General features: G+C 42.4%; 3 protein-coding genes across 3 annotated transcripts; 1 reads left to right on the plus strand and 2 right to left on the minus strand.

The window, feature by feature from the left end:
* Positions 1–1,691: 1,691 nt before the first annotated feature.
* On the minus strand, positions 1,692–2,864 carry LOC308615812 (mitochondrial ornithine transporter 2-like; the record flags this gene model as incomplete). The annotated part of the gene is made up of 1 exon (XM_081231607.1): positions 1,692–2,864. The coding sequence occupies exon 1, from the start codon at positions 2,595–2,597 to the stop codon at positions 1,692–1,694; it is 906 nt and encodes a 301-aa protein (XP_081087733.1). The 5' UTR covers positions 2,598–2,864.
* Positions 2,865–7,456: 4,592 nt separating this feature from the next.
* LOC308615811 (transcription initiation factor TFIID subunit 7-like) lies at positions 7,457–10,437 on the minus strand. The gene has a single exon (XM_081231606.1). It carries the CDS (start codon positions 9,110–9,112, stop codon positions 8,063–8,065), a length of 1,050 nt encoding a protein of 349 aa, XP_081087732.1. The 5' UTR covers positions 9,113–10,437; the 3' UTR covers positions 7,457–8,062.
* Positions 10,438–23,949: 13,512 nt separating this feature from the next.
* LOC308615803 (protocadherin gamma-A1-like) lies at positions 23,950–26,385 on the plus strand (the record flags this gene model as incomplete). The annotated part of the gene is given in 2 exon segments (XM_081231598.1): positions 23,950–25,437; positions 25,441–26,385. Coding segments are annotated over 2 exon segments (2,433 nt in total).
* Between the last annotated feature and the right edge of the window lie 1,542 nt (positions 26,386–27,927).

Genomic DNA, 27,927 nt, shown 5'->3' on the forward strand with positions numbered 1-27,927 from the left:
AATGGTAACGTCACCTGATCACCATCAGGGAACAAAAAGTTCTCATGGCTTTGGCACTCTCTGTTCCCTGGAAGGGTTTCTGACTGGTGAAGGCAGAGAGGACAGTGAACGATCCAAAGGGGATCAACAACCCCTAAATGGGCCAATAGTACATCCTGGAATCCTACCCAGGCCAGGACCCTGAGACTGGAAGCTAAGAACTGTTGTCAACTACATGGGTCTTCATCCAAGCACAGAAGCACAGCCCCATCCCTCACCCCTTCCTCAGTCTAAAGTAGAGCAGAGGGGAAGCTCTTTGGGAGAGGAGAGGAAGGAAATTTGGTACAAAGGCCAGGCTACTTCCCAGAGGCCTAATGCTCTAGGCCACACCTAACTAAGAGTGTGGAATATGATCCCACTTTGAAGATGAATAGCACTATTTTAAGAGTAGAACATCTTGGGAAAATCCAGGATGCCTACTCTGAAACTTTAACTCGAGACTGTGGAAGACACATCAGTATGCAGGTATATTCTCCTCTTAAAAATCTAGATGAGAGAGACCACCCTGGTGGTCCAGTGACTAAGGCTCCATGCTCCCAGTGCAGGGAGCCCAGGTTGGATCCCTGGCCAGGGAACTAGATCCCGCATGCCACGACTAAAAAAAGATTCTGCATGCTGCAACTAAAGATCCTGCATGCTGCAACTAAGGCCCGGTGCAGCCAAATAAATAAATAAATATATTTTTTAAATCTAGATGAGAAAAAATATGAAATCTTGCCATTTGCGACAACATGGAGGGACCTTGAGGGTATTATGCTAAGTGAAATAAGTCAGACAGAGAAAGATAAATACTATAGGATTTCACTCATATCTGGAATATGAAAAACTATAATAAACAAAACCCCTAATAAATGAACAAACCAAAACCAAATAAAACAAACATGTCATTACAGAGAACAGAGTAGTGGTTATCAGAGGGGGTAGGTAAAGGAGGGAGACAAAGTGGATAAAGGGGATCAACTGTATGGTGATAGATGAAAAATAAATTTTTGGTGGTGAGCACATTGTAGGGTATACAGACAGAAATATAATGCCATAAATCAAGATTACCTCAATAAAAAATAAAATAAATCATTGTAGATGAAAAAAATGTAGATGGATATTTTCGTTTTCAAGCACCAAGAACTTTTAAAAAACTTTAATTGGCTAATATAGTGCACATGTTAAGCAGACTTTTAAGGAGACCTTACATCTTGAGTGGGTTAAGTAATCATTTATAACCATCTTGAAACATGTTTAACTCTGTTTTTCTGGTGACATGAGGTTAAACATGGAAACCAAACTGTGTTTCACTCACAACATATAAGCAAACAAACTGCATGTACATGGGTAGATTTATGCAAAAGCCCGCTGATACAACTATATTTAGCTTTTCAGATTAGGTACATACGGCCACCCACTCGCCCTGTATTATCTCACCAAACACAAGAGCAGCAACTTTTCCATTTCAATACAAGTATGGACAGAAATTATATGATGTAAAATAGAGGTTCTTCCATAAAGCTTAAGATTTAGCATATAAGCAGGGAAGACAAAAGCAAAGTTCCCATGAAGTCAAAAATAATACCACACTGGTCCAGTGCTCCATGAAACTCTGAGTTAAATTATAGTCCTCAAAGGCGTGTACTTGGATCCAGATTCACCAAGACACTTCAGTATGCTTCAAACTGGCTCATCATCATCTTCCTGCTGTATTCGTAAGTCAAAAATAGTGCTGCATTGGCAGGGAACGCTCGAATCAAAGTAGCTTTCAGACCAGAATATAAAGCCGCTACTCCTTCGTTTTTCACAACACTTAAAAGAGTTCTGATAAATCCTGCCTGTTTTCCAGACATGGAAAGAACCTGAATTCTGGATTTGATACAATCCACTGGGTATATGACAAGCCAAAGGCAAATTCCAGAAATGCCACCGCTTAACATCAAGGGGACAGGGCCTAGTTCATCTTTTGATCCATCCGAGGCAAAAAACGATCGGCTCAGTTCATAGCCACCGAAGAAGAAGAAATAGCCTGGTACTACTTGAAATAGAGTGCTCGTGAGTCCGTGGTAGAAGCCCAAGGGGCCATCCTTTCTAAGGATACTCTTCACGACGGACCAAACTGTATTTTGGCTTTTTGCTATCCTCCCTGACATCTCCAGTTCGTGCATGGTCTGCAGCCGGCACTTCACGAGCTCAGTGGGGCACAGGGCCAGCGCGGCAAACGCAGAGGCGACGGAACCAGCGGCCGCAGTCTGCAGATCATTCAGCTTCGCCTGCTTGTCCAATCCAACCACTTTCCTCATGAACTGTTGGCAGAAGCCGTAGCACATGAAGAGGACTGAGTTCTCGGCGACGTAGGCCATCAGCGCGGGGCCGGTCCCTTTGTAGAAGCCCCGCAAGCCCACCTGGGAGTACGTCTTCAGGCCACAGTCGGCGAGGCCCTTGTACAGGCCAGGGAACGTCTGCATCTTCACTTTCATTGTGTCGAAGGGCTGCCCGGTCAGGACGCATGCTGTGCCCCCAAGGGCCCCCGCGGTGAGGTCGATGGCGGCTTGGATGGCAGGATTGGATTTCATGTTCGCCCACTCTTCTGCAGGTCTCCGAGGAAGGGAACTCTCTGGAGCTTAGGAGGGCGTCCCGTGTCCAGCCGCCTGCTCTTGGCGCTCTCTCCGGGGCGGGAGAAGCCGCTTAACGCCAGACTAGGCCGCGGGCCGCCCTCCCCACGCACTGAAATAACCCCCGGCCCGCGGGCCCGCGCGCGCCTCTCCTGGCGCCCTGCGGCCGCCGCGTCTGGGCCCTAAACCCGCCAGCCGCCCGCCCGCTCGATCCGCGCCGCCCGGCTGTCCCAGCGCCCGCGGGCCCCGGGGCAGACTAGAGAAACACTTCTAATGAATCTCAATACAGCAGTAGAAAGCTGTCCCATAAATTCCTGCGATTACGGCCAGAAACTCCAGGCGCTGCTGCGGCGGAGTCAGACTTGCCTTCCTGTTCGGCCAGAGACCCCCACCTCCCGGCAAAACAAAATGGGAGGTGCTTGATCGCGCCTGGGGTCAAAGGGTCAAAGGGTCAATCTACAGAGACCAAGGTTTAAAATAGGGAAAACGAATAAACACTTTGGGGGGTTTACCTTACAATCGGTGGCTCCTTCGGATCAGAAAACCCTTAATCGTCTCCGGAGAAGAATGGCGGCTCCACAAAGGTGCCGGCCGCCGCGCCTCTCCAGGTGTAGCTCTTTGCTCACCGGGGGAGGCCTGAGGCGGGCACATCCCCTATTTCGTGGTAACATCGCCGAGGATCCTGGCCTGAAGCCCTGCGAGCTGGTGGGACGCAGGGCCCTCGTTATTTCTAGAGGCAAGTCAAGGCCTTGTACAATCGCATTGGAAAACATTTATATACAGCTAAAAAACTTGATATAAAAGACCTGTGTGGTTCCAGCGCTCTGTGCGTGCTAAGCCTCGGGGTTCTTGCTGAGGAGCCATGCAGCTTTATGCGGCAGAAGTTCTGGATATAACTGACTACAGGCCTAGTAGGCAAGATGCAGTTTGGGGCATCAGTGAGGGTACCGCTGTCAGGACACACTTATCCTCCCATATGTTTATAATCCCAGCGTTGGAGCGAATTCTCTTAAAGTTTACATTTTAAGCCCTAGGCAGTATTTTACTTTGGGGGTAAAAACAAAATGGTGGAGGGGGCAGAAAGTATGCTAAAATGATTCTTTGATTTAGAAAGCTTTCCTTGTCTGATTCTTTGGATATCAGTTAATATTTAAAAGTGAGGCACCTAAAAGCAGATTGTGCATGGATACTGTTTGTCAACAGGTAGACTTCATTGTAGTAAACAGTGACTTGGCCTTTTCTTTGGAGAGTGCCCAAATGTATCTGGATTTCCTTTCTCTGGTACCGTATGGTTTCTTCAGAGAATAATCTTCCAGTCTTGACTGTGTGTGTGTCTGTGTGTGTTTGCGGGGGAGGGGGGCTGCGGGTGGTGTTTACCTTGGGTACTGATTTAATGACACCAAGTGGGGGAAGAGGGTTGACATCCTGCAGTCAGAAAACAGACTTTCACACAATTCCCTTGTTCAATGCTATGGACCCCCAGCCTCCATCTGTGTCTTCTTTGGTTCAATTTACCCAGAAAATAAACTTTCTGTCTGTGGGATGGGTAAGGAAAAGTCATCTGGCTTGAGTGAGATAGGGCTCCTGGACATCCAACAGCTCTGAGCACAGATTTTATCTTTTTTTTTTTTTTTGTCTGTGCCACATGGCATGCAGGATCTTAGTTCCCAGACCAAGGGTGGAATCTGTGCCCCCTGCAGTGGAAGCCCAGAGTCCTAACCACTGGACTGCCAGGGAAGTCCCTGAACACAGACATTAACGAATCCTGTTTCTAGCCTCACACCTTCCCTCTTCCTTGGAAACTGCCTGCAAAAACTGAGCCTCAGTGTCTACTTCAAGTGTGTTTGTTTCTCCTTGGTATACCTCCTTGCAGACATTTAGCATGTAACTTTCTGTGATCTCTGAATTAATTTATCGTTTCTTCATCTGCTTTGGCCTTCTGAAAACACTGACATCTCTCATCCACTGTTGTCTCATCTCCTATTTTCCTTGTCCTTGGGGGTTACTATGTTATATTAGCAGGCTATTTGACAGAGAAGATTCATGAGAACAATGTGCCATTTTAAACTAGAAAAAAAATTTTTTTAATTTTTTAAAATTTCATATCACATTTGATGTTTTTTCAAAATAAATTTTATTTATATATTTATTTTTGGCTGCATGGGGTCTTTGTTGCTGCGCTCGGGCTTTCTCTAGTTGCGGCAAGCGGGGGCTACTCTTCGTTGCAGTGCACGGGCTTCTCATTGCGCTGGCTTCTGTTGTTGCAGAGCATGGGCTCTAGATGCACGGGCTTCAGTAGTTGTGGCACGCAGGCTCAGTAGTTGTGGCTCACAGGCTCTAGAGAACAGGCTCAGTAGTTGTGGCACATGGGCTTAGTTGCTCCACAGCATGTGGGATCTTCCCGGACCAGGGCTCAAACCTGTGTCCCCTGCACTGGCAAGTGCATTAACCACTGCACCACCAGGGAAGTCCCTCACATTTGAGGGTTTTTAAAAAATGTTTTGGTTTTTTAAAACTGTCAATTAATTACCTATGGTTCATTGTTTATTTTTTAAAAGCACATACCGAGTTTTTACAAACACAAGAGATGCAGGATACTACAATAAATCATCAACTGCTTTTGCATTAAATTCATGTATGTATATGTTTTGGAGAAACCAAGTTAGTAATCAGTGCCAGGGATCATGAGGGCATTAATAGGGAAATGGTCTGTAATTTCACTGAATTATCAGACATAGTTGTGCAATAATACAGATCTCAAGTTCCATGAAATATATTTAAACAGCTGGACTTGAAGCACATGTACTCCCACGCATACATGGAAAATAATGGCAAAGGAACTTCCAAATTTTCAGTGAAGACCACCACCCTTAGCAAGATGCACACCCACATCACATGTTCCCTAGCACTCAGATTGAGTAGCCAGATAGGATTACCAGAGAAAGTAAGGTTTGAGCTGAGGGCTGAGTAACAAAAAGCTAGCCATGAGAATATCTGGAGACTGTTCCAGGAAAAGGGAAATGTAAGTGTAATATAAGTAAAGCTCTGTAGTGTGAAAGAGCTGGGCATTTGAAATACAGAAAGGCGGCCAATATACCTGCTGTGTGGTGAGCAGTCTTCCTAGTCTGTGTTTTCACACAATTCTTACCAGGTAATAAAAGTTTAAGCAGAGGTTCAAGACAGTCCTTCAGAGACATGATTGGTCACAATTTGTCCAAATTTTTTGTCTCAAACATTTGATCTACAAATTCAAAATGTCAGGCTTTATGACATTTAGATGTGAGCGTAAAGATCCCATTTACCTATAGAAATAATGCAAAACAGAGACCACACTGACATGCTTATTGCAGCATTCTGTGTAATAGCAAATTTAAAATGGAACGTAAGTGACCGGCAATAGGGGAGTGAATAAAATTAAGAACTTCTAAAATTTCTGCATTGCTTAAAATTTTCATTGTTTTTTTTTTTTTTTTTTTTTTTTTTTTTTTTTTTGCGGTACGCGGGCCTCTCACTGTTGTGGCCTCCCCCATTGCAGAGCACAGGCTCCGGACGCGCAGGCTCAGCGGCCATGGCTCACGGGCCCAGCCGCTCCGTGGCATGTGGGATCCTCCCAGACCGGGGCACGAACCCGCGTCCCCTGCATCTGCAGGTGGACTGTCAACCACCGCGCCACCAGGGAAGCCCTCTTATAATATTTTAAAACACTAATTTAAAAAATTCAACTTCCATTCATGAACTCAGAAATATTGAAAACCGTAGCCCAACTATACATCACACTCATCAGGCAAGGGAGCTGTGAGAAAAGTGAGTCTTTTTTGGTAACTCTGGATTTACATGAAGGGAAATGGATCCCAATCTTCTTAAGTTTTTCTCTTTTGAAGTTTACATAACAGATAATTACTCTTCATTATGGAGATTTTAATATTTATGCAAAACTACGCTGTAAATGAATCAAATAAAAAAGCTACAGTAGTAAACTGACTCAGTTTGCTTATGCTGCAGATGTATTTGAAGCAAACTTTGTTTCTGCTGTAATTTATAAACTTAGAATGATTCTTTAATTTGAAATCAGTCAACCCCATTTAAAGCAGCTGTTTCTTTATACACTTTTCTACCATTTCAATCAGTCTTTAATTCAAATTTTTAATCCCTGTATGTTCAGACCCTGGTAAATAGGCAATAATAGTTTGCTTTTATTCTAGGAATTGTTCTAAGTCCTTATATGTATCAACTCAATAGCCAACAACTCAAGGGCCCTGAGGTAGGTAATATTATCACCTCCATTTTAGAGATGAGGAAACTGAAGCCAACAGATTAATTTACTTGCCCAAGATCAATCTCAACTAGGTCACTGAACTAGGATACAAACCCAGGCACCACATCTCCTGACCTTGTGATTTTAATCTCTTTACTCTTCTTCAGTAAGTTTACACTGACTAACAAAGCAAAGTACCTAATCTCAGTGAATTTACAGCCTAGGGAGGACATGAGCAACAGGTAACTTAGACTTTGGTATGATAAATGCATAATAGTATTTATCCCAATAGACTATTATAGAGAAAGAGTAGTAATTAAACTCCTTGAAAAAAATGTAAATAAGCTCAGGATTAAAAACAGTGAGAGAATGTGGTGAGATCAGGCTGAAAAAAAAGAATTTAGGATAGTTTAGGAACGTTCTGTATCTCCTGACCTCCAAATGGAGCAGGTGGATTGGAAACATAATGCAAAGATGACATTTCCCCACTTCTTTGCCTCTGCTGTTCCTCTTTTTCTTAAATTCTAACATAACTGCTTCTTTTCCTACAAAACAGAATCCAATTGGTCAGTCCATTAAACCCCATAAAGAAACCACTTCAGAAGAGGATCTGATACCCACTACCCCTAAAAGAGCAAGGCACATCATAAGGTGAAAATTACTTGCTTTTATTTATTGTTAAAACAACTTTATGAAATGATTTGCAATGCAAAATGTGGAAAACTGCTTTGAATAACTGGGAAAATAGCTACAGCATGGGAAAACGTATGTAAACAAACTTCACTGCCACCAAACTAGAATCTACTAATTTATCTCAGATGGCATCACAGAGTAGCAATGGCAGCTTCTGGTAAACGGAGAAACAGCAGCAAAGTCCTGCAGTGAAGCTGTGATTAATTACCAAACTGAACTGTTCACTCCACTAATCCTACAACTTCCCTACATTTATCTGTCTATACATTCCTACTTACTACAGGACAAACACCCACCAAAGTGGTTCCAAAAAACAAATGAGACAGAAATTCACAATTATAAAACAAATCCAATAGAAGGCAGTGGAGGAAACTGGGAACTACTGCAAAGTTTTACTATCTAGTCCAGGTGATGAAAACAAAGTTTTTCTTTCAAGGCTGACCACTGTCAGGAATGAAATTAAGTATCAAAACTCTCCTCACTTCTCTAGGAGTGATTCTAGCTCTTCTTGCAAAGAGCTGAGCTGCTCCTTTTCTCGGTCTTCCTTTTGTTTCAGTTCATCCAGCACAGCCTGAAATCTGTTCTTGAGAGCCAGGTTCTCCACTTTCATGATGAGATCCTCCTGTCGCTTTGCCCTGTCCTGGGTCTCTTGGAGCTTGCCTTTCATGTTATCAATCTGTTTCTGAATTCCCATAACCAGCTGATTAGTTCCCTCGTTTTCTTGGTGGTGTTCATCTGACTCATTTAGCTTGTGCTGTAGCTGCCTTTCCAGATCTTCCTCAGTGTCAATGATGTTTATATCTTCTTCATCTTGATGCTGTGTCTCATCTTCATCTTCACTGCTGCTGCTGAGGTCATTGAATATCTCCCGAAGCTCATCATGTTCTAATGAGTCATGGCCCTGCCTGTGGCCAGACATTCCTGGGGAAGAGATATCAAGGCCTTGACTTTCTGCTTCTTTTGTTTCATCTTCAGCAATTATTTCCCAACGGGTACTGACAGCTTCAGCATCTGTGCTCAGCAACCGCTTTACTTCTTTTTCCACATCTGGAGACTCAATATATTTCTTCTTTGCTGTCTTACGGAACCTTCTCTTTCTGACATTTTTTAGAGGCAGAGTAATTCCATGGTTCCATATAAACTTTTTCTCTTTGTCCTTATCCTTTTTCTTGCTTGCTTTGGGATCAGCAGTGGCAACTGGTTCCTCAACAGGAGGATAGAGATCACCATCAGCTGTACAGACAAGCATCTGAGAGATATCAGCTGTCTTGTAAAAGGTTTTTTTATCAATGGTTTTCAAGCTTTCCATAACACATGGCAGATCTACCAATTTTGACGCCAATGGGACCTGGTCCACTCTGACAATTCCATGACGCCCATCAGGGTGTAACTCAATTGTCAGTCTGTCCTTCAGGTTGACATGACCAGACTGTATCGCCCGCCTCACAGTAGAGGCATACTCCGGAGGTAGGCGTAAGATAAACTGGCTCTCTAGTTCGTGAGGAGCATCATCTTTGCTCTTACTCATCTTTATTTCTTTGTGACTCACTTTTTCTCTAATAACCACTTGTTGCACTAAAAAATTTCAGCTATTTCAGCAGAAAGACCAGTTCTTTATAAATTGACGTCTTTAATTACAAAGAGTTCTAGGTAGAACAGCAACTAAGCGTCTATTCGGAATTAAGTCCCAAGTCTTTCTAAATATGCTGTGACAATACCAGTCGTTAATGACGCATTGCCTTACTCAGGTCCATTTAAATCTGTTAGCTGCAATGCCAAGTTCCAACCTCTAGATAGAGGTTGTCCTGCCGCTGCAGGACAACGCAGGGAAAGCAAATGGCGGCTCCTACGGAATGATTTTCGGCACAGGAAGTAAGGCTCAGCAGATACTCCCAATCCACAAACTCTCCCGGAACAAAGATACGCAAAAAGCGGGGCGTACTGAGCTCTCTTCGCCTCGGGTACTTACAATCCAGTGACGGTTATAAGTCCAGTTTCTCCGGACAGGCGCGAGCGGGAAACGAAGCCACTCAGAGAAAGGCGGCCGGGAGCCGAGAGTCTCCTTCCGAATTCCTTTGTTCTTCCCGGCACTTGGCAAAGCGATCCGCTGCTTATCGGTGAAACGGCTGAGGACGGGCAACGCGAAATCTCGCCAAGAACCGCAGCTCCGAACGCCAGATTCCGCAACTCCGCAGCTCAGGCGGCCTCCGTCCGTTACAGCAGACCTAGCCGAGAAAAAACAGCTGCGTCACCACGCGAGACCGACAGCTGCTGTGAGTCGCAACACGCCTCGGGCGGAAGTGCGAGCTGCCCCAGCGCGCGCAGGCACAACGCGCGATTACGCTTTCCGGCGTCTTGTCGTCTCGCGAGAACTTGGCCTTAAAGGGATGAAGACTTTCGCAAAGAGCTGTTGGTTTAAAAGTATTTAGAGGAAACGGTTCTAAGAAGCACATGGATTCTCCTGCGCGCCTCCGCTACACCCTCCGCTAAGCCAGGGCTTTTACCGGATCTCTGTGGGGCCGGATACCTTCTAGGCTTCCGGGTGATTGCCGGAGATAGGGAGTCCGTGCGGAAATGGTGTTTGTTTCTGGAAACATCTCGGCATCTCCACAGGCTATATTCAACCTGGAGCCGATAAAAGAATGTATAACTAACCATTACCGTGGATTTTAAAGTACCCAAATCAGTGGAGTGAGGAAGTGCAGACCACTATAATGCTAAGTCTGTGTTTGTTGATTATGAAGATGGCCGTAGGGGGCCCATGACTCGGTCTGTTTCTGTTTTGAAGACCCCCTGAGGAAACAAGGGTGATTCCTCTTTTTAAATTTAATTTAATTTTATTTATTTTTTATACAGCAGGTTCTTATTAGTCATCCATTTTATACATATTAGTGTATACATGTCAATCCCAATTTCCCAGTTCATCCCCGCCCAACCCCCCCCCCCCGCCCCTTACCCGCCTTGGTGTCCATACGTTTGTTCTCTGCATCTGTGTCTCAATTTCTGCCCTGCAAACCGGTTCATCTGTACCATTTTTCTAGGTTCCACGTATATGCGTTAATATACGATATTTGTTTTACTCTTTCTGACTTCATTCTGTATGAGTCTCTAGATCCATCCACGTCTCTACAGATGACCCAGTTTCGTTCCTTTTTATGGCTGAGTAGTGATTCCTCTTTTTAATGTGTTTGACGTAGATATAAATGTAAACAGAAGGGAGTGTTCTTCTGGAGGCCCATGTTCATTTAGGACAGTTGGCTGAAAGACGAGTAGTCTGATTAAAGTAGAATATAATTGAAGTATTACTTCTTTCTACTCATTTGCCAGTAATTTTTAAATTAGTTTGGAATTTTAAAAAATCAACCACTACTGTTTGGATAACTTTTCTGCTTGCCTCTCTTTAGGTGGTCAAGTATTCTTCAACATGTACTTATCGTACTTCAGTCTAACTGAGTAACAGTTTCCACTTATTCCTATTCATTTCCATTTATTAATAGGATCAATTTGGTAGACTATCAAGGTCATTAAAATTTCAATTTCTATTCTCTAAAATATCAACACCTGCATCTAAGTTTTAGAGAATTCACTTAAAATGTGATTAACATTTAAAAAATTCACTTTATTTCTTTATGTACTTATTGTCTCCCTCACCTAGGATTGGAAGCTCCATCATAACCAGGAGTCTAATATCATGTTCATCTGGTCCCAGTGCCTAGTATCAAAACGTGGGAGATAAAAAATATTTGCTAATTGAATGAAACAATTGATCCATCCAGGAAGAACATAAATACAATCTAAATCCTATAATGATTTGTCAGAGAAAATACATTCTATGTTGCCTTAAAATGAGATAGAGCCACTTTATATATACATTTCCTCTCCAGTCACAGACCGTGCCAATTGTTATGAGGCCAGAAGTTTGCAAATAGCGTGTGTGAATGTGACCCCTTTGGTTTCGTAGACTGTGCTACTGTGTGTCATGGGGTGGAACTTAAATGGTGTGGCACCCGTTTGGTTTTATATGTTAAGTTTGAAGGAAAATTATGCTCTTCTACATAACTGTACTTTAGTTCCTTGTTCTGTATTGTGTTCAAGAACGTTAGCTGATGTATATATAATTTCCAGCATGATCTATTTCCTCTTTTTGAAGAAATTTTTCCAACGTGCTTGTCCCTTAATTGTACCTGATTTTACTTACTTAATAGATATGAGTTTAGCATGCTAGCCTTTGCATAATGCTTTATTTAACCCTATAAATTGTGAGGCCATGCTTATACATGAAAATAATCCAAATATTGCTTTGCATTTTAATTTCGTATGAGTTTTATGATGCTCAAATATCTTTGTCACAGAAAATAACTTGAGATAAATTCTAGGCAATTCAGATTTGCCAAAATTATGGTGTATTTTGGTTATTAAACCTTGAAATGGATGGTTGTCAGGGATAATTAAAAGGATCAACTGAAGTTTCCCCTAAAGTATCTACCTCCTTCAATCCTGAAACATATTTTCTGTTTTTGAGTTTAATACATTTTGTGAATGCTATTTTTTGAGGGGTAGTTACATTCATCTTAAACCTAAGGGCACTGCCACATCACCATTACCTTAATGTCTATTGATAAATCCAGTTGTTGTTGTAGTTCTTGTTTTGACTGGGGAACTGAATTTTATTTATTCATTTATTTTTGGCTGCATTGGATCTCTGTTGCTGCGCACGGGCCTTCTCTAGTTGGAGCGAGCGGGGGCTACTCTTCGTTGCATTGCGTGGGCTTCTCATTGTGGTGGCTTCTCTTGTTGCAAAGCACGGGCTCTAGGTGTGCGGGCTTCAGTAATTGCAGCACGCAGGCTCAGTAGTTGTGGCTCACGGGCTTAGTTGCTCCACGGCATGTGGGATCTTCCCAGACCAGGGCTCAAACCTGTGTCCCCTGCATTGGCAGGCAGATTCTTAACCACTACACTGCCAGACAAGTCCCGGGGAACTGAATTTTTAATTTTGTTTAATTTTTTAACACTTTTATTGGAGTATAGTTACTTTACAATGGTGTGTTAGTTTCTGCTTTATAACAAAGTGAATCAGCTATACATATACATATATCCCCATATCTCCTCCCTCTTGCTTCTCCCTCCCACCCTCCCTATCCCACCCCTCTAGGTGGTCACAAAGCACTGAGCTGATCTCCCTGTGCTATGCGTCTGCTTCCCACTAGCTATCTGTTTTACATTTGGTAGTGTATATATGTCCATGCCACTCTCTCACTTCGTCCCAGCTTACCCTTCCCCCTCCCCGTGTCCTCAAGTCCATTCTCTACTTTATTCCTGTCCTTCCCCCAGGTTCTTTAGAACCTTCTTTTTTTTTTTTTTTTTTTTTTAGATTCCATATATATGTGTTAGCATACAGTGTTTATTTTTCTCTTTCTGACTTACTTCACTCTGTATGAGAGACTCTAGGTCCATCCAACTCACTACAAATAACTGAATTTCGTTTCTTTTTATGGTTGAGTAATATTCCATTGTATATTTGTGCCACATCTTCTTTATCCGTTCATCTGTCGATGGACACTTAGGTTGCTTCCATGTCCTGGCTATTATAAATAGAGCTGCAATGAACATTGTGGTACATGACTCTTTGAATTATGGTTTTCTCAGGGTATATGCCCAGTAGTGGGATTGCTGGGTTGTATGGTATTTCTATTTTTAGCTTTTAAGGAACCTCCACACTGTTCTCCATAGTGGCTGTATCAATTTACATTCCCACCAACAGTGCAAGAGGGTTCCCTTTTCTCCACACCCTCTCCAGCATTTATTGTTTGTAGATATTTTGATGATGGCCAATCTGACCGGTGTGAGGTGACACCTCATTGTAGTTTTGATTTGCATTTCTCTAATGATTAGTGATGTTGAGCATCTTTTCATGTGCTTGTTGGCAATCTGTATATCTTCTTTGGAGAAATGTCTGTTTAGGTCTTCTGCCCATTTTTGGATTGGGTTGTTTGTTTTTCTGATATTGAGCTGCATGAGCTGCTTGTAAATTTTGGAGATTAATCCTTTGTCAGTTGCTTCATTTGCAAATATTTTCTCCCATTCTGAGGGTTGTCTTTTCATCTTGTTTATGGTTTCCTTTGTTGTGCAAAAGCTTTTAAGTTTCATTAGGTCCCATTTGTTTATTTTTGTTTTTATTTCCATTTCTCTAGGAGGTGTGTCAAAAAGGATCTTGCTGTGATTTATGTCATAGGGTGTTCTGCCTATGTTTTCCTCTAAGAGTTTGATAGTGTCTGGCCTTACATTTAGGTCTTTAATCCATTTTGAGTTTATTTTTGTGTATGGTGTTAGGGAGTGTTCTAATTTCATTCTATTACATGCGGCTGTTCAGTTTTCCCGGCACCACTTATTGAAGAGGCTGTCTTTTCTCCATTGTATATTCTTGCCTCCTTTATAAAAAAATAAGGTGACCATATGTGCTTGGGTTTATCTCTGGGCTTTCTATCCTGTTCCATTGATCTATATTTCTGTTTTTGTGCCAGTACCATACTGTCTTGATAACTGTAGCTTTGTAGTATAGTCTGGAGTCTGGGAGCCTGATTCCTCCAGCTCCATTTTTCTTTCTCAAGATTGCTTTGGCTATTCGGGGTCTTTTGTGTTTCCATACAAATTGTGAAATGTTTTGTTCTAGTTCTGTGAAAACTACCATTGGTAGCTTGATAGGGATTGCACTGAATCTGTAGATTGCTTTGGGTAGTATAGTCATTTTCACAATGTTGATTCTTCCTATCCAAGAGCCTGGTATCTCTCTCCATCTGTTTGTATCATCTTTAATTTCTTTCATCAGTGTCTTATAGTTTTCTGCATATAGGTCTTTTGTCTCCTTAGGTAGGTTTATTCCTAGGTATTTTATTCTTTTTGTTGCAGTGGTAAATGGGAGTGTTTCCTTAATTTCTCTTTCAGATTTTTCATCTCTAGTTTATAGGAATGCAAGAGATTTCTGTGCATTAATTTTGTATCCTGCTACTTTACCAAGTTCATTGATTAGCTCTAGTAGTTTTCTAGTAGCATCTTTAGTATTCTCTATGCATAGTATCATGCAGTCTGCAAACAGTGACAGCTTTACTTCTACTTTTCCAATTTGGATTCCTTTTATTTCTTCTTTTTCTCTGATTGCTGTGGCTAAAACTTCCAAAACTATGTTGAATAATAGTGGTGAGGGTGGACAACCTTGTCTTGTTCCTGATCGTAGTGGAAACAGTTTCAGTTTTTCACCATTGAAAATGATTTTGGCTGTGCGTTTGTCATATATGGCCTTTATTATGTTGAGGTAAGTTCCCTCTATACCCACTTTCTGGAGGGTTTTTATCATAAATGTGTGTTGAATTTTGTCAAATGTTGTTTTTTTAATGAAATCCACTTGACATATAGAAACACTCTGAGTTGATAAAAGAATTACACTCCTGTGGTTTTTCCATAGAATATCTGTGATACTGGTGAACCAAAGATTTGAGGGGGAGCAATAAATTCCCCAGTGTGGTAATAAGCCTCAAAGGGCTTCCTACTTATGATAAAGGAGTATCACAAGTGGGCTAATGCTGTATGATTGAAAATTCCCTTTAATAAACTTTCAAGTTCCTTATACTGTGGAGGTTAAAAAAAATGTTAGTGATGGGAGAAGGCTTGTTTATATTTTGGAGATTGAAAATTATAAGAGTGAGGAAATAGCAGATAGCCCCCAAAATACACTTATATACTGTTCCAGCAGTATATAATCAGTAAAAAGCAGGTTAACTAAATTGTAGCAGTCTCTTGTATCAAATAGGATGCTTTCGATAGAAAAAAAGACCAACCTAATTTACACTGGTTTAAACAATAAGAAAATGTGTTATCTCGAAAACCAGGTAGTCTAGAGCAGCTCTGTCCAATAGAAATATAATGTGAGCCACGGGTGAAAGTCACATATGTATGTAAAATTATCTAGTAGCCACATTAACATGCCAAAAGGAAACGCGTGAAATTAATTTCAATGTCATTTTTATTAAACCTAATTACCAAAATATTGCTCAACATATAATCATAGTATAAAATATTAACAATATTTTACATTCTCATTTTGTACTGAATCTTCAAAGTCAAGTGTTTATTTTACACTTACAGCACATCTCAGTTTGGACTAGCCACATTTCAAGTGCCCAGTGGCCACATGTGGCAGGTGATTACTCTATCGGACAGTGCAGTTCTATAAGTATGGATGCCTTTAGGCAGGATCGAATTATGGTCTGGCACAAATTGTTTAATTTTGCTAATTTGCTAATTTTGGATAATGAACATTTATTTATACTTTATTATTCTTTCAGCTTTACCCTCACCTCCTTGTAAATTTCCAAAGTCTGTCGTCATAAGAAACCTGCCAGCAGTAACTGGGGAACTTCCTTCCTTGTCCATGGTAAGTTCAGAGAGTGGCTCTTCCCAACCAAAATCTTTCAATTTGATTGGACCAAGTTAGACTATATAACTATCCCGGGCTCAGTAATAGTCACCAGCGGAATACCCTAAGCCTGTGATTTTCAAAATGGTGGATAGAAGGAGACATTTGGTGATGTCTGGAGACATTTTGATTGTTGCACCTGTGGGATCTCCTGGCCTCTCATGGGTGCTGCTAAATATCCTATAATGCACAGAACATCTCCCCCCAACAAAGTTATCTGACTCAAAATAGTACCAGGGTTGAAAAACCTTGCCCTAAGTTTATTTTTTAATTATTAATTGTTTTAAGCCACATTTCTAACTAAACACTGGCAAGCGGAATGAGATCACCAATATTGGTTTAGACCTATCAGAACCTACTACAGCTATGTATAGGTTCAGCTGCCCCTTAGGTGCACAGAGGGTGGGCCTCTAAACTAAAAATGAAGTGTTAGAAGAGAGGAAAGAGCATGGGCAACTGTCATAATTTATTTGGGCTGCTGTGTCAAAATATCATAAACTGAGTGCCGTATAAGCACCTGAAATTTATTTCTCAGATCTGAAAGCTGAGAAGTCTGAGATAAAAACACTGGCAGCTTTGGTGTCTGGTGAGGGCAGGCTTCCTGGTTCATAGGTGGCAGTCTTTTTTGCTGTAACCTCACATGGTGGAAGGGGTGGAGGAGTTCTCTGCAGCCTATTTTACAGGGGCACTAATGCCATTCATGTGCACTCCAACCTCATGACCTAATCACCTCTCCAAAGCCCTGCCTCTAAATACCATCACATTGATTAGGTTTCAGCATGTGAAATTTGGGGCGGGGTGGGACACAAATATTCAGTCTATAGAGGTAACCAGTGGTATCTATGAAAGAGCTGATTATTGGGAGGATTATAGTAGTATATATGTAATTCAAAAAAAGATACAGATGCCTGATAAGCACATGAGAAGATGCTTAACATTACTAATCATTAGGGAAATGCAAATAAAAACAACAGTGAGGGGCTTCCCTGGTGGCGCAGTGGTTGAGAGTCCGCCTGCCGATGCAGGGGACGCGGGTTCGTGCCCCAGTCCGGGAGGATCCCACATGCCGTGGAGCGGCTGGGCCTGCGTTGGCTGGGCCCACGTTGTTGAGCCTGCGTATACGGAGCCTGTGCTCAGCGATGGGAGAGGCCACAACAGCAAGAGGCCCGCGTATCACAAAAAAAAAAAAAAAAACAGATACCACGTCACGCCCATTAGGATGACTGCTATTAAAAAAACAGGAGGGGCTTCCCTGGTGGCGCAGTGGTTGGGAGTCCACCTGCTGATGCAGGGGACACAGGTTCGTGCCCCGGTCCGGGAGGATCCCAAGTGCCGCGGAGTGGCTGGGCCCGTGAGCCATGGCCACTGAGCCTGCGCGTCCGGAGCCTGTGCTCCGCAACGGGAGAGGCCACAACAGTGAGAGGCCCACGTACCCCCCCAAAAAATAAAAAAACAGGAAATAATAAATATTGGCAAAGATGTGGAATAATGAAATCCTGTGCACTGTTGGTGGGAATATAAAATGGTACAGCCACTGTGGAAAACAGTCAGTGGTTCCTCAAAAAATTAAAATTTGAATTACTATATGATCCATCAATTCCAATTCTTTGTGTATACCCTAAAGAATTGAAAGCAGGGTCTCTAAGAGATGTTTATACACCCTTGTTCATACCAGCATTATTCATAATAGCTAAAAGTTAGATTCACCCCAGGTGTCCATCAACCAATGAATGCATAAGCAAACAATGTATGTGTACATACAATGGAATATTATTCAGCTTTGAAAAGGAAGGAAATTCTTTTTTTAAATTGAAGTATAATTGACTTACAACACTATATTAGTTCCAGGTGCATGGCACAGTCATTCGATATTTCTGTACATTACAAAATAATCACCCCCACTGTAAGTCTAGTTGCCATTTGTCACCATACAAAGTTACTACAATTTTATTGACTATATTGTATTCCCCATGCTGTACATTTCATCCCTGTGACTCATTTATTTTGTAACTGGAAGTTTGTACCTCTTAATATTCCGCACCTATTTTACTCATCCCCTCACCCCTCTCCCTTCTGACAGCCACCTGTTTGTTCTTTGTATCTGTGAATCTGTTTCTGTTTTGTTATGTTTATTTGTTTTGGTTTTTTCAGATTCCACATGTAAGTGAAATCATATGGTATTTGTCTTTTTCTGTTTGATTTACTTCACTTAACGTTATACCCTCTAGGTCCATCCATGTTGTAGCAAATGGCAAGATTCTGTTCTTTTTTATGGCTTTGTATATGTACCACATCTTATTTATCCATTCATTTATTGATGGACACTTAGGTTGCTTCCATATCTTGGCTATTGTAAATGGTGCTGCAGTGAACATAGGGGTGATTACATCTTTCTGAATTAGTGTTTTCGTTTTTCCAGAAACATACCCAGAAGTGGAATTGCTGGATTATGTGGTAGTTCTCTTTTTAATTTTTTGAGGAACTTCCATACTCTTTTAAAAAGGAAGGAAAATCTGACATATGCTGCAACATGGATGAACCTTGAGGATATTATGCTATGTAAAACAAGCCAGTCACACACACACACAAAAGACAAATAGCATATGATTCCACTTATATGAAGTATTTAGAGTAGTCAAAATCATAGAGAGAGCAAGTAGAATGGTGTTTGCCAGGGGCTGGAGAGAAGGGAGAATGAGGAGTTACCATTTAATGGATATAGGTTTCAGTTTTATAAGATAAAAAGAGTTCTGGAGATGGATGATTGTGATGGTTGCATGACATTATGAATGTATTTAATACTACTGAACTGTACACTTAAAATGGTTAAGTTGGTAAATTTTATGTTATGTGTAAAATTGTAGTTAAGTAATGCTATTACTGATACTTGAAAATTTTTGTCAGTATTTTCTACCTTTTATAGTGCAAGTTTCTTTTTTTTGTTTGTTTTGTTTTGCGGTACGCGGGCCTCTCATTGCTGTGGCCTCTCCCGTTGCGGAGCACAGGCTCTGGATGCGCAGGCTCAGCGGCCATGGCTCACAGGCCCAGCCGCTCCGCGGCATGTGGGATCTTCCCGGACCGGGGCACAAACCCGTGTCCCTTGCATCGGCAGGCGGACTCTCAACCACTGCACCACCAGGGAAGCCCCGCAAGTTTCTTTTATATTGTAGAATATACAGTGAGAATTTCCTTTTCTAATGTAAAATTCTTTTTACAGTGGGTAATTTCTTGGGTAAAAAAATGTTTAAGAAAAAGAAGCTTCAAGTGTTCTTCAAAAGGAAATGTCAAGAGGGAAATTGTGTAAGAATTTTTATTTTAAGCTGATGTGAATTTTAATAAATTAAAACGTTTGATTTAAATTTTGTGGAAAGACCATTTTATTAGTATTTTGTCAAAAAGAAATAGTGACTTGTAGCCTTTATACTGAACCAACTGGTATTGTAAAAACAAGTCCTGGAAATAAAGCAAATACAGTCTCCTGTGAGGACTTTCAGAAATAACATGTGGTAGCTATCCTACTGGACCTCTGGGTGCCGCTGTTGGCCAATCCGTGGCTTAGAGTGAAACAAAGGAACCCAATGGCAGTTCTGACGCAGCGATGTATGCACACTTTTGAGAAACACACCAGGAGCGGACTCTTAACGCCATCTCTCCCGCAATCTGCTCCAAATATCTGGGTCAGGAAGGTCTGAGAGAGCTGCTGCCTTTTCTTTCCAGCTTACCTTGGTAATCCGAGGAGCAACTGTAGCGAGGTGCATTCGGTCCTACGAAGCAGCATCGTGAAGAGAGAGAAGTCTCCCCACAGGGAAGACGCGGGAGTGCAGGAAGCGCTCTTTCCTTTTCTGATGTCTTTGTTCAGCCTAGTGAACTGCACAGCAGTTACGCTGAGAGATTCCGGAAGAGGTAGCCAAGGATTTAAAAGTGGGGAATCTCGCCAAAGATCTACATGTTGGTGACAAGAACCATTGGGTGAGTGCTGAGAAGCCTCTCTTTACCGCCAGCAAAGAGAGCAGGAAGGAACAAATGACAGGATAGATCTAGCCAATAGGCCAAAGGAAGTCCCTAGGCCCCTTGAATCTGAAACCTTCACTGGAAATCCTATAAATGTTTTTTTATATAAAGTATTTATCCTGGATATAAATAACAAATGGCTTTGAGCACAGCCATTTTGTTTTGAAAATTCTGGAAAACATCTTAATAGGAGCAAAGTTTACTCCTAAACTGCAGTAGATATGAATGCTGCAAGTAATTCTGTACAAGTTTATCAAATTAATTTCAGTTAACCATCTCCCTTACTGCCAAAAGTAAAAGAGAACACTAGGGCAGTAAATACTCTGGTTATTTATTGGAGAAATCTGGACCAGAGTAGCAGAGCTGCCACCACTTAGTGGTGGGGAGGAGGCTCAGGGCAAGATGCAGGTCTTGGATGCCAAAGCCAGTCCTCCCATACTGAGCTACAAAGTATACAGCAGGGTCTGCCTGCCAGAGAACCTCCTTGTCTGCATTCTTCAGGTGATCCCTACTGACCTAGATGACACCCTTAAGGTAGAGTTCTACACGGTCTCACAGGGCATACACAGTATATTCAATAACTACAGCACCATCTTTGACTTTGAAGAGTGACTGTTGTATCACAGCTTAGAAGAGAAGACTGGAGACAGTTAAGGGCACTTTTCACAATCCTGGTTGAAATGCAGGTTGAGAACTATGATGCAGTGCAGGTGACTTTCAGCTGAGTGTTTAGTCCTATTAGAGATAAGAACTGTGGTTGCTCTAATCAAAACAACAGGACTCAGAGATTTCTTGAAGAGAAAAGTGAAAGATATTGTAGAGAGTAATAAACACATAGCCAAACAATTCACAACAAAGAATTACTCTGTAATTCTTTGTAAGCTACTGACAGAAAGGATTCTAGACTGGGAGCAGATTCGGAATCATGAGGTAACAAAGACAAGCTGTCCCTTTCCTCCAGTGTAAGCATTAGCCTGCATATAACCCACATCAACAAAAATGCTCTAATTTTCCAACAGGTCTACTGTATGGTCCCGGAGATTGGGAACACTCACCCAGAGCCTCCATTGCACACTTTAGTGCTTCCAACTGAAACTTGGTGCCCTAAGTGCCTCCTATTTTTCCTGACCAGTGACCTGGGTGCTGTTGTCTGACGTGTCAGTGAGTGCAGAGCACAGTGGTGTTCACTGCAGCCTACCTTTGAGCTGACTCTGTAGCCTGTGACCAGTGTCAGCCTGAGCCTGCCTGTAATGGTGTACCGCCACTGCAAAAACTCACAGAAGATGTGCTATGCTGGGAGTTGCACCTGGAAGTCACACGCCTCTTCAATGGGGCATCACACACTGCAGCTCAACTACCTGGTCGCCAAGGTGGACGCTGACTGGGGCACAACACCTGACTGTCCTCTCAGGTGTCCTAATCTGACTCTTCAACCTGAGGATGCACAAGAACAAGATGCTCACTGGGGCACTGCAGATGACAGAGACACTGTTCTCTGGGGCTTGCTGGTCACCATGCTCAATGACGACATTCGTCGTGCTGCAGCTAGTCTTTGCAAGAGTTGTAGACAGACCTCAGCGACCACTCAGCACCTACTGCCAGAGCTACAGCTTTACCTGGTCATGGCCTTTTCGCCTTGATCTCCATGTTCTTCTTCCTAGCAGTGACTCTGGCCATAGCCTGGTGCCTGCAGTACTCCTCCAGCCCTGCTTTCAGCCTGGTCCAAGCCTGGACTTGGAGTTGCTCCCACTTCAGCAAGAGAGATTTGCCCTATTCCTACAGTCAATATGTGACTTCAGATATTGCAAAGTCTTAATTTCTTCAAGTTAACTCAGAAACATCTTCAACTAGATAGTTTCTGTAGTAACAGCAGTGAAGCCTTAACTATTACATAGGATTCAAATGTATTCGTGTGAGTTTTAACACTTTTATTTCATACATATCATCCTGCTGTAAGCAATCCTGCTTATTTTTTGTTGTCTTTAGGGGTGTGGGAGAGCTCTACAAGTTTGCTTGCTAGTTTCTATGTATATTTTGATTTGTTTCATTAGCCCAGAAAATTCCTTTGGGCAAAACTTTGTGCCTAGTAATGTATGTTCTGAAAAATTATGTTTCTGGCTAAAGAGTTCTTTCCTTGAAATATTGAAGGAGGCTCACTGCATCTTTAAGTTTCTGCTCTTGGGCTCCATTATATTTGTCTTTGAGAAGATGGGAAACTGTAGATTTGGTTGTGTAAGAACATAGAGTCTCTCTCCAAGAACTATTCTGGCCTTTAACATCATTTTCCAGAGCCTTCTCAGTCGTGCTATCCATGGGTTGGCTGCCAATATCTGGCCCAGTTTGTTCCTAAAAATGTCAGCCTCTGGAATGCAGAGATCATTCTTCCCTAACTTCTGTGTAAGGATAAATAAATCACACTAAGCCCAAGACACTTTAGTTAGTAACCTTTTACTAATTTGCAATGAGTAAAAGAAGGAAGGCAATATAGTTTTAAAATCTTGCTGTTTTAGAAAACCAACTTCTTTTGGAGAAAATATTAAGTGTGGATGTAGGAGAATACATATTATCCTAATATAGACTATCTAAAAATAAAGATGTGGCCTTTTTATTTTCAATTTTGAAAAATTTCACTACCTCTTGTGTCTCTTTAGCCTAAATTAGATATTCATGTGACATTTTTCCAATGAAATTCCAAGAGCCCAGTGGTTTTTTTGTTTGTTCATTTTGGCCACGTGGCGTGGCACGCGGGATCTTAGTTCCCCTATCAGGGATCAAACCCCTGCCCCCTGCAGTGGGAGCATGGAGTCTTAACCACTGGACGGCCAGGGAAGTCCAAGCCCAGTGTTATTTTAATATATCAAAATATATTACTTTCAGCTGAGTTGAAGGTCTTTTAAAAGCCCATATTAAAGGTCTTTTTAAATCCACATAATACATAGATGCTTCAGTAAAAGAGGAAAAATAAGGATGGAATAAAATATGTCCTTCAAAATTCCAAGGTTTCTGCTAAATATTCAGAGTGCAATGGATAGGAAATGGGATAGTCCAATTTTTTAAAGTCTTGCTTACACTCTAAAAGTTTATTTTTCCTTTTAGTTTTTTTCATCCTCCAGTCAAAGGGCATTTGCTCTTCTATATGGCCTGTGAAATTATCAAGTGGTCAAGATGTACTACAGAAGAACTGGAGGGATGATTTGTCCCCTTTGTGATACTTCCTGACTAGCAAACGGAAAGCAGATAGCTTGGGAATACTACTGGAATATCCAGGATAGCTTGGATTCTACTGTATGTTACAATTAAGCAATATGTAGATGTAATTACTGAAATGAACATAGCAATTTCTCCTTTTCATAGTTATAATGTATAATGCTTAACTATTTCCTTGACAATAACTAAGACCTGAGGCAAAGTTGATCAGGTTAATGAGAAGAGAAAGTTCAAGTATTATCTAGGAGTGCAGTAACTGGTTAGGACTCTAGGTGCCGCTGTTCACCAGTCTGGGAGATAAAGGCAGCACACACACACACACACACACACACACACACACACACACACACACACACACACACACACACACACACACACACACACACACACACACACACACACACACACACACACACACACACACACACACACACACACACACACACACACACACACACACACACACACACACACACACACCCCGAGGGGGGAAAAAACGTCTTAGAACCTCCATCACTGCCAGATTGAAAACAAACTCCCTGAGGCTGCCCAGATCATACTTCAGGACCCCTTTCTGCTCTGAAGTCTCCTGAAAATTCGGTTAATGTAGACTCAGAAGAGCAGAGAAACAATACTGTTGGTGCCAGACTGGGAGAAAACTATGAAGCAAGAGAGCAATGACGATTCGAGTGAAGGTGCTCGGCTGCCGCAGGCTGGTCTTGCTGTTCCTTTTTCTGGGGATGTTGTTGGAAGCCCAGGCTGGGAAGATCCTCTACTCGGTGCCAGAAGAGACAGACAAAGGTTTCTTTGTGGGCAACATTGCCAAAGACCTGGGACTACAACCCCAGGAGCTGGCGGAGCGGGGAGTCCGCATCATCTCCAGAGGTCGGACTCAGCTCTTTGCTCTGAACCCGCGAAGCGGCAGCTTGGTCACCGCAGGCAGGATAGACCGGGAGGAGCTCTGCGCTCAGAGCCTGCAGTGTCTGGTGAGTTTTAACGTCTTGGTAGAGGATAAAATGAAGCTTTTCCCTGTTGAAGTGGAAATAATTGATATTAATGACAACACTCCCCAATTCCAGTTAGAGGAAGTAGAATTTAAAATGAATGAAATAACCACTCCAGGTACCAGGATCCCTCTACCTTCTGGGCAAGACCTTGATGTGGGTATGATTTCCCTCCAGATGTACCAGCTCAGCTCCAACCCTCATTTCTTCCTGGATGTGCAACAGGGATCTGATGGGTCCCAACAGCCAGAGATGGTGCTGCAGAGTCCCCTAGATAGGGAAGAAGACGCTGTCCACTGCCTCCTCCTCACCGCTTTTGATGGGGGCAACCCAGTCCGTTCAGGAACCCTCCGAATTCGAGTTCAGGTGGTGGATGCAAATGACAACCCTCCAGCGTTTACTCAAGCACGGTACCACACGAGTGTCCCTGAGAACGTGCCGCTGGGCACTCGGCTGCTCACGGTAAAAGCCACGGACCCAGATGAGGGAGCCAATGGGGAAGTAACATATTTGTTTCATAATATAGACCACAAAGTGGCACAAGTATTTCACTTGGATTCTTACACAGGAGAAATATCAAATAAAGAACCTCTGGATTTCGAAGAATACACAGTTTATCCAATGGAAATTCAAGCTCAGGATGGTTCAAGCCTCGTGGCCAGAGCTAAGGTGCTGGTCAAAGTTCTGGACATAAATGATAATGCCCCAGAGGTGACCATCACCTCTGTCACCACTGCAGTCCCAGAAGACTTTCCTCCTGGGGCCATAATTGCTCTTATCAGTGTGCACGACCAGGACTCCGGAGACAATGGTCACACTACGTGTTCCATTTCTGGAAATCTACCCTTTAAATTAGAAAAGTTAGATGATAATTATTACCGTTTAGTGACAGAAAGAACAATGGATAGAGAACTTACCTCCCAGTACAACATCACAGTAACAGCAGCAGATCACGGAACTCCGACTCTATCTACCGAAACACACATTTCACTGCAAGTGACAGATATCAATGACAACTCCCCTGTCTTCCTCCAGGACTCCTACTCCACCTACATTCCAGAAAACAACCCCAGAGGTGCCTCCATTTTCTCCGTGACTGCCCACGATGCTGACAGCAATGAGAATGCACGAGTCACTTATTCCCTGGTGGAGGACACCATCTAGGGGGTACCTCTATCCTCCTTTGTCTCTATCAACTCAGACACTGGAGTCCTGTATGCATTGCGATCCTTCGACTATGAGCAGCTCCGTGACCTGCAATTGAGAGTGATGGCTCGTGACAGCGGGGACCCGCCGCTCAGCAGCAACGTGTCACTGAGCATATTCGTGCTGGACCAGAATGACAACACACCTGAGATTCTGTACCCCGCCCTCCCCACTGAAGGTTCCACCGGTTTGGAGCTGGCACCCCGCTCCGCAGAGTCCGGCTACCTGGTGACCAAGGTGGTGGCTGTGGACAGAGACTCGGGCCAGAACGCCTGGCTGTCCTACCACCTGCTCAAGGCCAGCGAGCCGGGACTCTTCGTGGTGGGGCAGCACACGGGCGAGGTGCGCACAGCGCGGGCCCTGCTGGACAGAGACGCGTTCAAGCAGAGCCTGGTGGTGGCGGTCCAGGACCACGGCCAGCCCCCTCTCTCTGCCACAGTTACTCTCACAGTGGCGATGGCTGACAGCATCCCAGACGTCCTGGCCGACTTGGGCAGCATGGAACCCTCCATCAACCTGGACAACTCCAGCCTCACGCTGTACCTGGTGGTGGCGGTGGCCGCGGTGTCCTGCGTCTTCCTCGCCTTTGTCATTGCGCTGCTGGCGCTCAAACTGTGGCGCTGGCATAGGACGCGTGTGCTCCAGGCTTCAGGAGGAGGATTGGCGGGCGTGCCCGTCTCTCACTTTGTGGGCGTGGACGGGGTGCGGGCTTTCCTGCAGACCTATTCCCACGAGGTCTCGCCCACCGCAGATTCGCAGATGAGTCACGTGACCTTCCCGCAGCCTACCTACGCTGACACACTCATCAGCCAGGAGAGCCGTGAGAAAAAGGATTTTCTATCAGCACCCCAGTCTTTACTTGAAGACAGAAAGCAAACATTTTCTCAGGTAAACTTTGTGTAGTAAATTTATCTAGGTAAAAATAATTCCTGAGTTTACTTACTTGCTTTCATTCTTTACTACTAATAGTTCTCTATTTCCCATATATCATTGTAGCTTTCTATTTACAAATCCTAGGAAATCATTAAATGTTTATATCCGAGTATTTTTATCATTGTTCTTTCATTGAAAAGGAGATTGTAATTAATCATAATGTAGGTGGTTGGGATAAAGAGTTGTGGAAAGAGCACTGCATTAGAAACAAGGAGATTTGGCTTCTAAAGTTTTCTTGCTTCCTTCTGGCCAAATAATTGTATTTTTCTGGCTTTACCATTCTCTTATCTAGCAAGGATTGGGTTTGACTAGAAAAGGTCCACCAATATTAATGTGACTAATACTGTTTTCAAATATCCTTAAGTTATAAATATCTCCTAATTTATCCTTAAATTTAATGTAGATGTCATCTATCGGGGTGCTGTTTTATTTGGGGACATTAGAAAAGGTAGATTGTCTAAAGTAGTATTTTTAAGTTGTGTTAATATAAAATTATGGAAATCTAGGTAAGCTGCAAATTTAAACTTTCTTAGCCCTTTGTTTAGTCATTTATTTTGACGTGTTTTATGCATGCTCAAGAATACATCAACTGTTTAAGTAACTTATGAATTAAGTAATAAGATGAATGACAGAAAATTTTCTGTGCAACTTGAGAAATAGTTTGAAGCCTCGTGATTTGTATATTATGCCTGTAATGTAAACAACTAACAGAAATCAAGTATATATTCCATTTTAATGTGTGTAAGCTCTTCACAAGAAATGCATCGTAGAGGAGTAAATCGATGCTTTGATATACTTACTCTGCTCCAATAAATTAAAGATACAATAAAATAAATAAAGATAAAATAAAGATAAAATAAAAAAGAAGAAAGCAGAAGCATAGTCAGGCACAAATAAAAGATACATAGCTAAATGGACTGAAGATGGGACAGAAAGTGGTGAGCCAGGCTCAAACTAAAGTGGGAATTCTAGTCTTGTACTTAGATGAGATTGTTCAAGCAGTGTAATAGGGACAAAAGGGCTTCGGGCTAAACAAGGGACCTGAGCCAGGCTTACTGCTTGAATCCAAAATAAGCAGTTAGGCCCCTTGGCTAGTTAAAAAGGGGGAAAATCACATAAAAACATTACCTAACAGTTCCCATGGTCATAACTTGTTGCAAGCTAAAGACCAAGGGAGTGAGGTGGACACACATGCTGGCTTCAGAAAATGAACACTAAGTCTCTCAGACCTGAGCTGTGATATTCAGAATACCACTGCTGCATACCATTAAAGTGCCATTAAAATACCTAGTTATGGCCTGGGACCTGGAGAATTCTGGAACTTACTTTTGCTAATGAGAATTTCCTGCCAACAAACTATTATTTTTTAGGTAATCTTTATTTTCTCTGATGGCTTTAAAAAAATTCTCTCATTCTTGCTGTATGTCTAAATGTGGATTTTTATTTTTATTTTCTGTTTGGTACCAAGAGTATACTCTCAATACCATAAGTTGTTACAATTTAAAATTTTCT

Source organism: Mesoplodon bidens, assembly GCF_964165515.1.
Source record: "Mesoplodon bidens genome assembly, chromosome: 4".
In the NCBI taxonomy this organism is placed as follows: domain Eukaryota; kingdom Metazoa; phylum Chordata; class Mammalia; order Artiodactyla; family Ziphiidae; genus Mesoplodon; species Mesoplodon bidens.